This window comes from Scophthalmus maximus, chromosome 10, assembly GCF_022379125.1.
Source record: "Scophthalmus maximus strain ysfricsl-2021 chromosome 10, ASM2237912v1, whole genome shotgun sequence".
Taxonomy (NCBI): Eukaryota; Metazoa; Chordata; class Actinopteri; order Pleuronectiformes; family Scophthalmidae; genus Scophthalmus; species Scophthalmus maximus.
In genome coordinates, this window is record NC_061524.1 from 14362021 (window position 1) to 14375000 (window position 12980).

At 42.4% G+C, this 12980-nt stretch overlaps 3 protein-coding genes across 12 annotated transcripts in view; 2 read left to right on the top strand and 1 right to left on the bottom strand.

Annotated features, from left to right (window-relative positions):
• wdfy4 (WDFY family member 4) overlaps positions 1-5433 on the bottom strand; it is a 40430-nt gene extending 34997 nt beyond the window's left edge. For 3 of the 7 annotated variants that reach the window (XM_035605893.2, XM_035605889.2, XM_047334887.1), the window contains exons 1-5: positions 4140-4349; positions 2750-3007; positions 1553-1664; positions 627-751; positions 87-215 (exon numbers count right to left, since the gene is read on the bottom strand). In XM_035605893.2, the coding sequence (XP_035461786.2) occupies positions 87-215; positions 627-751; positions 1553-1664; positions 2750-3007; positions 4140-4160 (645 nt within the window). In that variant the 5' untranslated portion in view covers positions 4161-4349. Of the gene's footprint in view, positions 1-86; positions 216-626; positions 752-1552; positions 1665-2749; positions 3008-4139; positions 4351-4396; positions 4539-5180 lie in introns of those variants that run through there. The other 4 variants (XM_035605892.2, XM_035605891.2, XM_035605887.2 and 1 more) reach the window with 3 other exon arrangements.
• On the top strand, positions 5426-11001 carry si:ch211-223a10.1 (putative ZDHHC-type palmitoyltransferase 6). Of its 2 annotated transcripts, none has more exons than XM_035605897.1 (10): positions 5426-5477; positions 6604-6739; positions 6827-6937; positions 7042-7174; positions 8404-8582; positions 8756-8829; positions 8979-9141; positions 9246-9328; positions 9443-9633; positions 10062-11001. In XM_035605897.1, the coding sequence occupies exons 1-10, from the start codon at positions 5441-5443 to the stop codon at positions 10548-10550; spliced, it is 1596 nt and encodes a 531-aa protein (XP_035461790.1). In that variant the 5' UTR covers positions 5426-5440; the 3' UTR covers positions 10551-11001. The 2 variants fall into 2 exon arrangements, with proteins under 2 accessions (XP_035461790.1, XP_035461789.1); XM_035605896.2 differs by lacking the exon at positions 5426-5477 and adding an exon at positions 5625-5942.
• Positions 11002-11799: 798 nt separating this feature from the next.
• arhgap22 (Rho GTPase activating protein 22) overlaps positions 11800-12980 on the top strand; it is an 11911-nt gene continuing 10730 nt past the window's right edge. Inside the window, exons 1-2 of one of the 3 annotated variants that reach the window (XM_035605943.2) lie at positions 11800-12097; positions 12189-12295. In XM_035605943.2, the coding sequence (XP_035461836.2) occupies positions 12244-12295 (52 nt within the window). In that variant the 5' untranslated portion in view covers positions 11800-12097; positions 12189-12243. Of the gene's footprint in view, positions 12098-12188; positions 12296-12351 lie in introns of those variants that run through there. The other 2 variants (XM_035605942.2, XM_035605944.2) reach the window with 2 other exon arrangements.

Below are 12980 nucleotides of genomic sequence, written 5' to 3' on the forward strand. Positions count from 1 at the left end.
GGGTGGACACAGAGAACTTGCATGATGTGGAGAAAAAATGTACAGAGAAAACAAAAAAGTAAAAAGAGGATATTGCCTCAAATGACCTGTGTCAGTGGCTCCTGAAAGGTCTCTTCTATGTCCGTGTTCTCCTTTTTAGCTGGAAGGCACACTAGCAGGTACATACATTTCACCAAAGCAACGGGGAGCCCTGGAGTTACACAGGACAAAATATCCTACACACACACACACACACACACACACACACACACACACACACACACACACACACACACACACACACACACACACACACACACACACACACACACACACACACACACACACACACACACACACACACACACACACACACACACACACACACACCAATTTAATTAGGACAATTTTAAGTGAAAGAAATTGAGGAGATCAAGTTTTTATCTTTGAAAGTAGTATTTACAGGTGTAACACTATTAATAACTCATGTTATCCTAGTTATGGAAATTTGCATGTATCGAGAAGAATGTAACTCAATTTAAATTCAAAAAAGGTTGTCAATTAACCAGCAGTGATCAGGTGATATTGTAGAGACCTTATAGTTAAAAGTCACTTAATTGTAACTCTAAGTGTTAGTTATAACTCACTGAGCTGTCAGCTGTCAGCAGCAGAAGGGACTTTAAGAGCAGCCACCCTGGACTTTCTCCTGTGCCACACTTTCTGTCCTCATCCAGCCTCTGGAAGAACCGCACCACCTCCTCACGAGCCCCCTCTGAAAGCACAAAGGGTCATAAAAACGGCATGACCGCTGCATACTATGGTTGCTTCTCTTCACCTACTACCATCACAGGAGTCATTAAAGTGTTCACACATATTTCTGTCAAGTATAAGAGTGTTCAAACCGAAAGCAACGTGCATATCTGAAGAAAATGTGGGCGGCTCAGCGTTCTCATAAAGGTTTAATTTCTATTTCCAGCAATAAAAAAAATGCACTGTGTTTCTATTTTGGTCTGTAGATGTTTTCAGGCTGCACAACATTTAAACTATTTTATAAAAAAGGTGTACCAGAAAAAGATCGGCCAAGTGTCCAGAAACAAAACTTTGTAAAATAGTTCTGAATTATGAAATAGCTTCTACGTGCACCAGACCTTATCAAACTTGCACCAAGACTAGAGCTTCACCCAAAAAAACGGTGTCTTCGCGTCTACTTCCCTAAAACAAAAGTTCTGCTTGAAACTAAATATAGACACACTATTACACATGGACAACAACATGAGGTGTGGAACAGGGGGAGAGACAATTGGGACAGAACATCCGCCTTGGGGACTATTCCAGCATCAAGAAATAAATGATTTATGAGGTGTTTCCACACTTCTGTTATCTGATTCAATGTGTTTTCCGTTTTTGCTCAAATGGCACAGGCAACGTTTGCAACATGAAGAAAACATACTGGCAAAGAGCCACAGCACTCCAAGAAAGCAGAAGTAGACAGAGAACATATAGAAAGTCCCTCTTACTGGAAATAACTGTGCTCTATGTGCTGTGTGTGCTGTATGTGAGCAGCCATTTGTACCTGCAGGCCTTTCTGCCAGTCTGCTGTTGATGTTGAGGATGACAGTGTCGGCTGTGAGAGCTGCAAGCCCCTTCACGTCCAAACCTTCAAGTTTGCCACCATCCTCACTGACCTGGGATCAGAGTGGAGAGAGTCCGTAATGCAAAGATACTGAAGAGAAAAAAACACCTGAGTTACTGATAATTATTTTGAAAATCTATGAAAATCTAGCTATATTGAGGTGTTTTTGTCCACCCAGGAAATTAAGTAATGCTGCATGTAAGCAATTTCTCACATGTACTAGGCTCATTATATCATCTATACCTGATGTGAGGTTTTCAGGACGTAACCCACTATATACTATATCTGTGCATTATGTGAAGTGATGTAACCAAATTATAGTTGGAACTCAAGTGCTTTTGCTAATGCACACCACTATAAATAATAGAAGCCAGTGCATACTGTATGCTCTTTTCTGTTCTATAAGAGGATATCGCATTTCACTGAGTTTGCTATTCTTAAGTGAGGCCCTGAGTTCTGCATGGTCAAATCTCTGGTCATGAGGTTAGTCCGTGCAGCCGCACGCATACACACACGGAACTGCACACAAACCAAAGAGCGATTACAGCTGTAAGCCAGATCAGTGATGGAATTTACACAGTATGTGTGCACGGGTTACAAAAAAATAAAATAAAGACGAGAGTTATCTGCATAACTGTGACATAATTCAGACCGTGAGAATCAAAGTGAGGCCTGAAGCTATGGATCTGAAGCCCCTTGGTATTTCATGTGATTGTATGGATTATACTGAAAAACCACAAACAGATTTATTTCAAGGGACGGTGCAGTGATGGCATCAGCTGAGGCCCAAACATCTGACTGCATCTCATGCCAGTTTAATTGTTCAAATAGCCCTGGAACAGCTTCCAAAACCATAGTGTTCCCTTTAACCTTTTCAAGGTTGGGTTCTGATTACAACTGTGGTTCAACTTTCAATTGAAATCATCCATTCGTGTTTCTCCAGTGAATAGTCTCTATTCATTTGTTGAAAGAGATTTACAATTGGAAAAAAAACCCAAAAACTTCCACCTCCTCCAGAAAAGAGAATGAATAACCGCTCTGGTTGACTGATGAACTTCAAAATATAACTCTGAAAATGATGAGTGGATGAACAATGAGAGAAAAACAGCCACACACTCTTGTCCCAATGGTCAATACCTGTATGTAGAGCGGTAGGACTTTGACTAGAAGCTCCTCTCTTTGCTCTAAAGGAACCTGTTCAGACGTGTGGTCAGGGCTGGAGCATGTGTAAATTCCCAGTTCCTGTAGTTGTTCTCTGAGCTCTTGTGGGAGTTGGGGGTTCCTACAAGAGCCCTCTACCTTCAGCTCCTTTAAATCCACAGAGACCGACAGCTCCCCTGAGGCACTCAGCTCTCCAGTTTCCTTATTGATCCTCTCCCCTTTACCAGTCTGGTCCTGGAAGGAAAACAAGGAAGCCAAAAATGAGAAATCTGCAGGCGCTTTTTTTTTTGATATCCTGAGTTTACATAATATCCTGACTATCTTTTAATGATGTTGCCTTGGTCTGTCTCACTTCCTCAGAGAAAATAGTCTCAAACCAAACCCTCAGCACCTCATTTACCCAAGCATACCGTTTCCAGAAAAAGAGGCCACTGGAAGTCATGTGCCACTCTCATTAACTAGATATAAACCTATGTGAAGGATCCGTATAGTATAATTAAAGGCCAATTTTCAGTAATTAGAAGGATATAGTCGCATTCAATTTCTTTTTTTAAAGTAAAAACCCCAAATATCTTTTCAAGCTCCTCTTCTCAACTGCATGGAACAAATTTACCTTATGTACAATTACCTTTACTCCAGGGCAGTTTTAAGTTACCAACACTAATTGTGCAACAGTCCTAATACATAAAGCATCCTGTCACTTAGAAGTACAAGAAATTTTGGACAGTAAAACAATGTCTTTGTATAAGACAAATTGAGATGCACATATGCAAATGATGGTTAGTAAGGATATTTTGTTTTTTACAAAATAAAATAGATGTGACACTGATGAAACCCGAGCTTTGAATACTGTGACGCAATTCTTCTGAGGTCTGAAGTTCTTCACACAGGAGGCTTCTAATGCATGTTTTACACTTCTCTGTTACTGTTTGACTGAGGTTTGAGGATTGGATCCTCATTACAGTGCTATCATTCTAGGCATTTTCAGTTTTGAAACACCCATGCTGAACAATGAGGAAATGTATTCAAGACAAACTGCTAAACTGTCAGAGCCAGTATAATCAGTTATGATGGTACTGTAACTTAAGGTAGAGTCAGTTCACATTCCATAGCAATTGATTAATACCTTGATGTTTCCTCATGTGACAGTGTGAAATGAGTGAGACTGACTGTAAGAGCGCACAAAAGCATCAAAAGTCGCTCCTTGGTGGTAAAACAGCACAAATCTCTGTTGTGTTTTATAGTGCCATATAGTCACAGATGTGAAAGTGAGAAATGCATATTATCATGAGTACAGTAGCACACACACATTCAATTTTCCAAAGGAAAATTATTCATGTAACAGTTACAGTCCTCATATTCTTACCTGTACTTGTGTGAGAGCCATCTGGGAGTTCCCTCGCTCAGTGTCCTCACACTGTCATCAGTGTTGTGTTGTTGTCAACTGTCTTCCGCAACTGTGGTCTGTCCCTGTTGCCACATGAGGAGGAAAAGACAAGCAGAAGCCTGCTTAGACACAACTGTCGCGCCTACAGAGTAGGCACTTCTTTAAAAATAAACGCCCCCCGCCTCTTACTAATCTGCTCCCAGCAGACTGAACTTTGAACGAGCAGAGCAACTCACATCAGCTGGCCCAGGTCATGTGCCTTCTCACTTCCTCAGAGAAGCAGAAGTGGACAAAAGCTGTAGTTCAGCTGGTTGGATGGGGCCCTCCCCCTGCTGCTCAAAGAACAGGCCCTCTGCTTTATACATGTGGTATGTGAGGCTGCCATGACATAAATCACAGGGGGGCAAGATGCCACGATTCACCAAAGGGGCCAGCAAGGGCAGGAGCATAAATATGGGTTTATGTGAATTATTTGATTTAGTATTAATAGTAGGGTCTGATTTAGAGTTGTGTTTTTGTTTTCTTAACATTTGGTTCAAACGTTCATGTGGAGTGTGTTAGTATGGAGTGCAGCTGCATTGAGAATGGTGTTTGAAATGGTGTGAGAGAAAATCACAGCAGTAACGCAGCTTAGCTAAACAGTGCCATCCTGTGGAGAGTCAACGACACAGAAATGGGTGTTACTGTATCTATGAAGTTTCCCCATTTCTATTTACAGTATTTTGTTTCGTCTTAACCTGAACCTGACCTAAATTTATCTCAACCGAAACCAGCGGGGAGGGGGACACAATTGGGGAAACACAATAAACTGTCCCAAAGTAAATGGACAACATTAACACCTGGCAACTCATGAACTATAGACATTCAATGAGGATATTACAGCAATTAAAATACGGGTGTAACTTGTATGGAGTCAGAATATCTACGTAGAAATTAGTATTCCTAGTTACAAAATATATGTTATGAGTGTCATTCATGAAATAGATACGTCACCCTTCTACATGCATGAATCACTATCACCTGGCTGAAGTCAGTCGACGCTGTCGAGCTCCGTGGCGCACTATTCCCCCATGTTCCAAGCACTTTGACTCGGCGCCGTCCAGCTCTTACCTCCTGCCGATAACGACAAGTCTTCACTTGCGCTGACTGACACAACTATCACAGTCAGTGGGACAGACGCTGCACCACTGCCCGTGTGAAACGACTGAACCTGCAGGCGAGGGAACATGGGGACTGAAACCTTCAAACGTTAATTAAGACGCATTTTTAGCATTTAAAAAATGGACATTCAAAATAAATCTTTGACTGAATCTAAAAGTAAGTGAGTAAGTGTGTAAGTGTGTAAGTGTGTGTGTGTTTTTAGTTTTCGGCTGCAGTGCGACCATGTTTTAACGTTTGCGGTTGTTGGTTTGTTGACGCGCTGACGTCACGGGTCATGTGACCAACCCCTAACCAATGGGGCGTCCAGGGCGTGGTCTGCCCCAATCAGTTTAGCGAAATGACGGATCCAAGTCACTTTGCGGCGAAAGATGATCTCCCTTCTCACTTTGGCGCTGTGATGTTGTAGTGCTTCGTCCGAGCTGCTGATTTTTTCCCCAGCTTCAATCCGCAAGTCTGTGGGAACAGTCGCAGGCCTCGTCCGTGCACCCATCACAATGCACCAGCACCCGATGCCCGTGTGCGCCTTTAGCGGTGCAGACATATTTGAGTGTATACAGAGGGGAAATGTTGATCAGTGTATACACTCCGTTCAAAACGATCGATCAGTCCTCAAGCAAAAAGGTAAGGTAGAATGAGATGCAGTAAAAAAAGAAAAGAAGATCACATGCATGATCTTGTCAACGTTGCTCTTTTTATTTTTTTAGCATGAAATGTCAAACCACAGGCCACAATACTTCCTATTGTGATGCTGTCAGCAAATGCTTGGGTTTTTTTAGGCTATAACTGTCGCTGATTTTAAAGCCGAAGCCAAACGGCTGATTAACAGTTTACTAAGAAAACACACCGGTTAAACCTATGTCATACGTTTGTAATACTCATCAGTTGAAACCTGCACCATATAACTAGACTTAGTTATATTTTGCAAATATTACAACGCTGCAAATGTATAATTTCACATTTTAAAGGACCACTTAATTCTGCTTCAGTGTTTCCTGGTCTGATTTTGTCACGATGCCAAGTGGAAACCTAACCGTGCAGCAGCTCCTCTGGCACAGATCTAGGTGGACAGATCCTGTGACAAACACACAGCGCAAAGTCACAGTGTGCCGAAGCAGGGAACCCAAACCCCCGACTTCAGAGGGTTTTAACCATCCACAGGCAAAACACACCCACCGTGCATTTGTGTCAGGCTCATATTGCTTGTCACAGAGACTACAGATCAAATTTGAAGGTCGTCATCTTCAAACCTCACTGTGTTGTCCACGTGTTTGTCTTCATCCAGGCTGGGGCGGGTTCAGCCCTCTCCACTATGCTGCCCTTCATGGTAACCGTGTCCTGGTGGACCTTTTTCTCAGCAACGGAGCTGACCCTAACCTGACATCCGATTCAGGACAGACAGCCTTTCACTTTGCCTGCAGGTGAGCAGTAGGTTTGCAGTGTTTAATGTCTTTTTGTCCTTTACTTGATCCTGTGTAATAACAGTTTGTACTTTTGATTCTCACAAGGCAAGGGAACATCTATATCATACACCAAATGATGCAGTATGGAGCTGATCTACGCCTTGTGGATGTGCAGGGTAAAACGTCACTCCATCATGCAGTCACTGGGGGCAACATGTGAGTTGTTACTGTAGTTGTTTCTTTGTCTCGTCTCTTTGTGTGGCTAAACCATTACACACAAATATATCATGCAGACACCAACTGTTAGTTATTGTTCCCAGTATTGCAGTGCACTATTTGTGGGAGACAGGAATGTTCCGGTTCTCAGACACGGACATGTACCAGGTGACGCCACTACACCTGGCTGCGTCCACGGGCAACACAGAGGTGATCCAGTATCTGCTCAGAGACCAGGTATGATATAGTCTTCACTCTCTTACGCACTCACCCGCTGTAGTTAACAGTTTAACACAAGGGCATTATCCAACAGTTTAAAAGCTTTGAAAAAACATTTCCGACATTGATTTGAATGAAAACACGTAGCTACTGTTGCTACCCTATCTGACAGTTAAAATGCATAATGTACGTGTGACTTCACTCAACTTGTACCTACTTTTATTCTCTTTGTAAATCACCTGAAACACGAATCACCAGCACAACATTAAAGTAAAATCAGTAAAAGCTGAAATAAATACCCGGCTAGGCGATAAAGAAAACACAGAGGTATCAAGCTAAGATTTTCGCAGGCATTTGTAGTCAAAACCACAAGGGATGATGAAGAAAAACACTTTTGTTTAGATAGTTGATGAAAAATGCCTGAACTTCTGATTGGTCTTCACTTGGATAAATAGAAATGTAATTAACTGGATGAGCCTCAGTTGTCCTTGCTTAAATATCCATCCATCCATTCCTCTTTTTCTGCTCAAGTTGGCTGCTTCGTACTTAAATACATAAGTCTATTATGACAGATCTGTCAACAGAGAGGATTCTTGGAATAGCTCACGTGCAAAACATACAAAACATACAAAACAAAAAGCTCGATGTACTGTACCAAGAAGCATGCCAGTGATCTACCATATGGGAGGTAGCAGATAACAAGTCTGTGTTACTAAACATCATGCCTCTCAGGTCAACCACTTGTGAAACACAATATATGTTAAGCAAAATATCCATCATGCACAATATTAAAGGTTTCTCTGACAAGAACTAGTTCAGTTCGTACTGTATTTAGGCAGAAACGCAGCCCCTTTGGGACATTGCTGTTGCTTGTCTGTTGTGGATGTGCAAGAAGCAGTTTTGAGCTCGCACTTCATCCACAACCAAAGCAATATGAGGGCTGAGTTTTTTTATTTCTCTTTTTAGTCTTTGTGCCCCCTTACTCTCAGTGCAGCTTTAAAGATATGAAATGTGGTTTCGATTTACACCGTGTTCTCAGAGTGTATAATTAGCTACATTGAGAAAGCCGTTTAAATATGAACAGGGCTCAAAAGCCTCCCCAAAGGTGAGACAATCTTAGCTCACGTATTTGGAAATGGGACAAAGATCAGTTAAATCTTGAAATGCTTTTTGTAGAGTAGGACCCAGTGCAGATGTGACAGGGCATTTAGCAGCTCTGTACCTTCACGCTTGTGTTTGTGTCCCAGAGATGTGATGTGGACGCAGTTGACCAGCAGGGGGCGACAGCATTTCACGTTGCAGCGGAGAGGGGTGGAGTGGAGGTGTGCTGGACGCTGCTGCAGAGAGCAGGGTGCAGGATGCTCCATCAGAAGAACCACATTGGCCTCACACCGCTCCATCTCAGCAAGCAGGGGAGAACATTTAGGTGAATCTGCTCTCCGTAGAAGTATTACTGTTAAAACACTAACGAGCACTGTATGGGATTATAACACACAGTATCTTGAAAATATACAGTGTGTTTGCATTTCCAGATGACCTGTTTCTCTAGGGATCCTGATTGTGATTAATACATGGCTACACTGTTTTTCTTTTCACTAGACATCAGCAACTCACCAAACTACTGAGTCGGCACTTTCATGAGCCGATACACCTCAAGCCCAAAGAGTCTCATGGTAAATATACAATAAATGTGTTGTGTGTGTGTGTGTGTGTGTGTGTGTGTGTGTGTGCGTGTGTGTGTGTGTGTGTGTGCGTGTGTTTGTGAGTGTATATTGAGTATGTGTGCTGGTGTTATTGTGTTGTGTGTCTGTGTTCTCGACAGCTCTATATTACTGGACCCTGTTTTTTCCATCTCTGAGTGGAGCTGCCATCCTGCTAATAGCAGCCATGTTGGGAGGCTATGGCGGTCTAATCTGTGGCCTGCTCTTCCCCTGGCTGGCCAGGAGCATCTTCACACAGTTCCACCGCATGACCACATACCAAAGGTCTGACAAAAACTGTAGGACATGTGAAATATTTACCACTAAGTCAATGGATTCCAGTGTTTTACGACAACTCCTTGTTCAGACCACCTCTGTCCTCGTTCCAGGTTACCCAACCCGATCTACTTGGGGACCCTCATAGCTGGCCTGTTCCACTCCCTGCTCTGCTTCTATGGAAGAATCATGCCCAATATCCTTAAACAGCACACATGAAGCCTACCCTAATACGCACATTAAAGCAAATGTAATCTATGATTTTTTTTGTATGTAAAAATGACAAGGGTTCATCCTTAACTTGTCGCATGTGTGTGGCCAAACAGTCCTCTGATCCAGATGTCAGTGGTCCACTTCTCCCTGGTCCTGGGTTTGTTCTGTAAGGTTCTGACACAGGACCCTGGCACGCTGGACAGAGCAGATGCCGATCCTCGATTCTCCTGTATCGCTGACCTGGTAGAGAACAACCAGAGCCCTCACAGGTTCTGTCCATACTGTGAGGTAAGGCATTTGCACTGGCAATGGTTCAAAAAGCACTGATACCTATGTATCTAATTATCTAATCATGTAGTCGTTAGTCATTCTGTCTAGATTAAATACAGGTTTCTCTCCTTTTGGTGCGTGTCTAGTCTCACCCTATATACATGTCTGCTAAAATCTCAGATGTCAAAACAGTGATGTAATGTAAGCAAGGAGAGAATGGTGAAATATTTATGGTGATTAAGACAACCTGATTAGTTAAATCAAAGAGCAATAACCTGGAAGATAGGAAAGGAAAGAGATCCAACTCTGGTATGCTTTTAGAATAGGTCAACATTAAAGTTATTAAAGACTTACATTTTCTAGTAAATGGGCTAAATCATATACATTGCATTAGTTCTTTTAACTCAGTTGCTGTCCTTCTCACTCTGCCTTTGCTTTCCTCAAAGTTGTTTCAGCCTGACTACACTAAACACTGCAAGCTGTGTGAAGTGTGCGTCAAAGACTACGACCATCACTGCCTTTTCCTCAACCGGTGCGTCGGCCGCGGCAACCACCGCCTCTTCCTCTTCTTCATCCTCTCAATGGTGATTGCCCACCTTCTTTTTATTGCCACGGCGGCAAGTTACCTGTACGACAAGATGCCTGCAGGCTCTCGTACTCTGTCACTGTGGCTCACATTGTCAGGGGAGGAGTTCTGGGTTGTCGTCATGATGGTTATGAATGCGCTTACGCTCTTGTGGGAGGCGTGGCTACTGAGCGAGCAGTTTGACGCCATCGCCACAGGAACGACCACCTACTTCAGACAGAGCACCAGCTCAGCTCGACAGAGGTCACTCGGACAACGCTGGGTTGTGGTGCTGTCGTTTCTGCTGGAGGGTCGAAGACGGGTGGGCAGCGGACTAACAAGAGAGGACAAAATTGCCATAGACATTTAAAACTCTGGGTTAGTCTTGTATCTTGTTTCGTCATCACACACTTACAAATATACATTCTCAGTCTTTGGTGTGCACTCAACTTTGTGATAATGTCCTTTCAAGATTCGGAAACTCGCTAATGCCATATAACAAGTTGTAGGTGAATGTAAAATGTGGTCATATTGTAATATTCTATTTCAATAAACAGTAGCCTGTATGTGTTTAGAGTGGCAAGCAGGATAACTACCACTAATAGTTTAGTCTAGTTCATCTAGTTTTTAGGGACCGCACTGATTTTTTTTTTATGTACTTGTTGGTTAACATTGTACTGGATATTTCCAAAACTGTATTTTAGCAGGGCACACCTATGATAAGATGAAACACAACTGTTTTTTAAAAAAAATTCCATATCACCATACATCTTTCAACATTGTTGTTAATGTTAATTTAAATAAAACTGTAGATCAAAGTTGTGGAGATCTGTGAGTACGTTCTGTGATTAGCTAGTGATAATGGTTAATAGTAACTGCACTGGAAGACATTGTTCCTAACATAATGTCATTACCTTGATGACCTGCTCCCAGTCATTTGTGCCATGACACTTCCTCTGCTCTCGCTAATGGGACATGCTCTTCTCTTGCCTTCAATTACATACACTCATTTCCTTTGTGTCCCTCAGGACCATATTTCTAGATTATGGATGATGTTCCCCACACCCCTCAGTGGCCGGTGTGTCTGGACTGTGTGAGTGGCCAAGTCATGTGATGTAATTTAGTGTCTACTGTACTGCGTGTTATGCATGTGGAATGGTTAAGATGAATGCAATGTACATGTAAGGCCTGTTTTTACTGCATTTCTCTCTCCTCGCTTTCAGTGTTATTGTATTTAACTGACAGACACTTGTCGATATCCGCGATGTAATTTATCTGTGGTGACACGGTTTCGTTTGATGTGTTCTTATGCTGTAGGAAAAATACATCAATCTGCCTTTTATTAAAAGAAAAATAAATAAATATTCCCTTTTATCTCACTGTGTAGCTAAAGAGGGAACAGGCTTGCAAGAGCTTCTCAGATGTAAAGCTTGTGACCTTCTCTCTCGATTTACATAAGCAAATCACTAACAGCTTGACCATTGCATTTTATATTGTGCATACTGGGAAAATGTACAGTAATAGCATTCAAAAGAGAATAAAATAATATTTTTTTAAAAAGAATCAGCAGTTTTCACTTCTCCATCTTGGCAGCCCACTTCCTGAGTGACAGACAGAGTGAATGTTCAGATGTGGAGGACAGCAGGAGAGCATTGTGTACAGCTGTGTTTCATTTCTCCGTGAAGCCGTACCGATCACAGCAGCTGCTCGTGACTTTGTGACGCTTTCTTGTGCTGCACAGAGAGTCTGGCTGAAGGCTGAGAGTCGTCTGGTCGGCCCATCCGAGCTTACATGGCAAGTAATGCTCGCGTGGCTGTCTTGATTTCCTGCCTTCTACCAGAATCTGTTCACATCAACATTCCTCCGGCACACGTCATCGGCGCGTTAATGGCAAGTATAGTAGTCCCTTCTCCTTGGGTATGTGAATGTCATTGTTTCTTGGTGATTTTCAGTTGAATAGAGAACTGAGATTTCAGTATCAGCATTGAGTGTCCCTGTGTGGCTCTAGAAATGGACCCTGTGGAGAAGGATCCACTGCACAGTGTGCAGATGAGTTTACTGCCATGATACCATCCAGGTCACCCCTGACCAGCGAAGACCCAAAGGAACTGTCAGGTAAAACTCTGTTTTGAGTTTTTTGAATAGATAATCATTGTGTCAGGCATGGCTATTATCCATTTTGTTGCTTTTTCAGCTGGCTGGAACTCTAATTTTAGGACATGTCTTTTTTTAAATGAAGGCTTCACACCTTTTCCCCCATCATATCTCAAAATGAGAGTTTTGTGTATGTTCTGTTTTTTATAAATGGAAAGAATCAGATTGGAAAAGATGTGGTGCTAATCTACTGCAACTCCTTTAGTGTAAAAAGCGGCATAAAGGCAGAGCATGCCATCAGCCACCTGTCATTGATAGATTGTTTTGTTTGAGCTGAGTAGGTTATTTTTCTTTGAGCAGTGTCCTTGCACTACATCTGAGACTCATCCAGCCTCTTGAGCTGCAGTATATCTATTTTATCAGATCGCTACCAGACAATATGAACAAGAACATCGGGCCCTTGAGTGCTATGGCTTTCACCATAGTATTGCTGAGTAGTGTGGCATTTCCCCTCAGACTATAAATCTTAACATGAATGAGTCATGTTCAAGTTTGGCCAACCACATCTGGAATATTTTATCAGTGCAGACCATGCAATGACATCCCCCATGCGCTGCATCGGATATTTCAGGATTAGAACGGTGGTCACTTTAATCAAATGTATTGATCTGAGGTTGTACAGTACCTCACGTACAGACAAGACCAC

Bases quoted from the DNA above. Each gene is read 5' to 3' on its own strand.
- si:ch211-223a10.1 (XM_035605896.2), top strand. From the start codon at position 5,816: ATGCACCAGCACCCGATGCCCGTGTGCGCCTTTAGCGGTGCAGACATA. The intron at 7,175-8,403 runs GTATGATATAGT...TTTGTGTCCCAG, and splicing joins AGTATCTGCTCAGAGACCAG to AGATGTGATGTGGACGCAGT. The intron at 8,583-8,755 runs GTGAATCTGCTC...TCTTTTCACTAG, and splicing joins AAGCAGGGGAGAACATTTAG to ACATCAGCAACTCACCAAAC.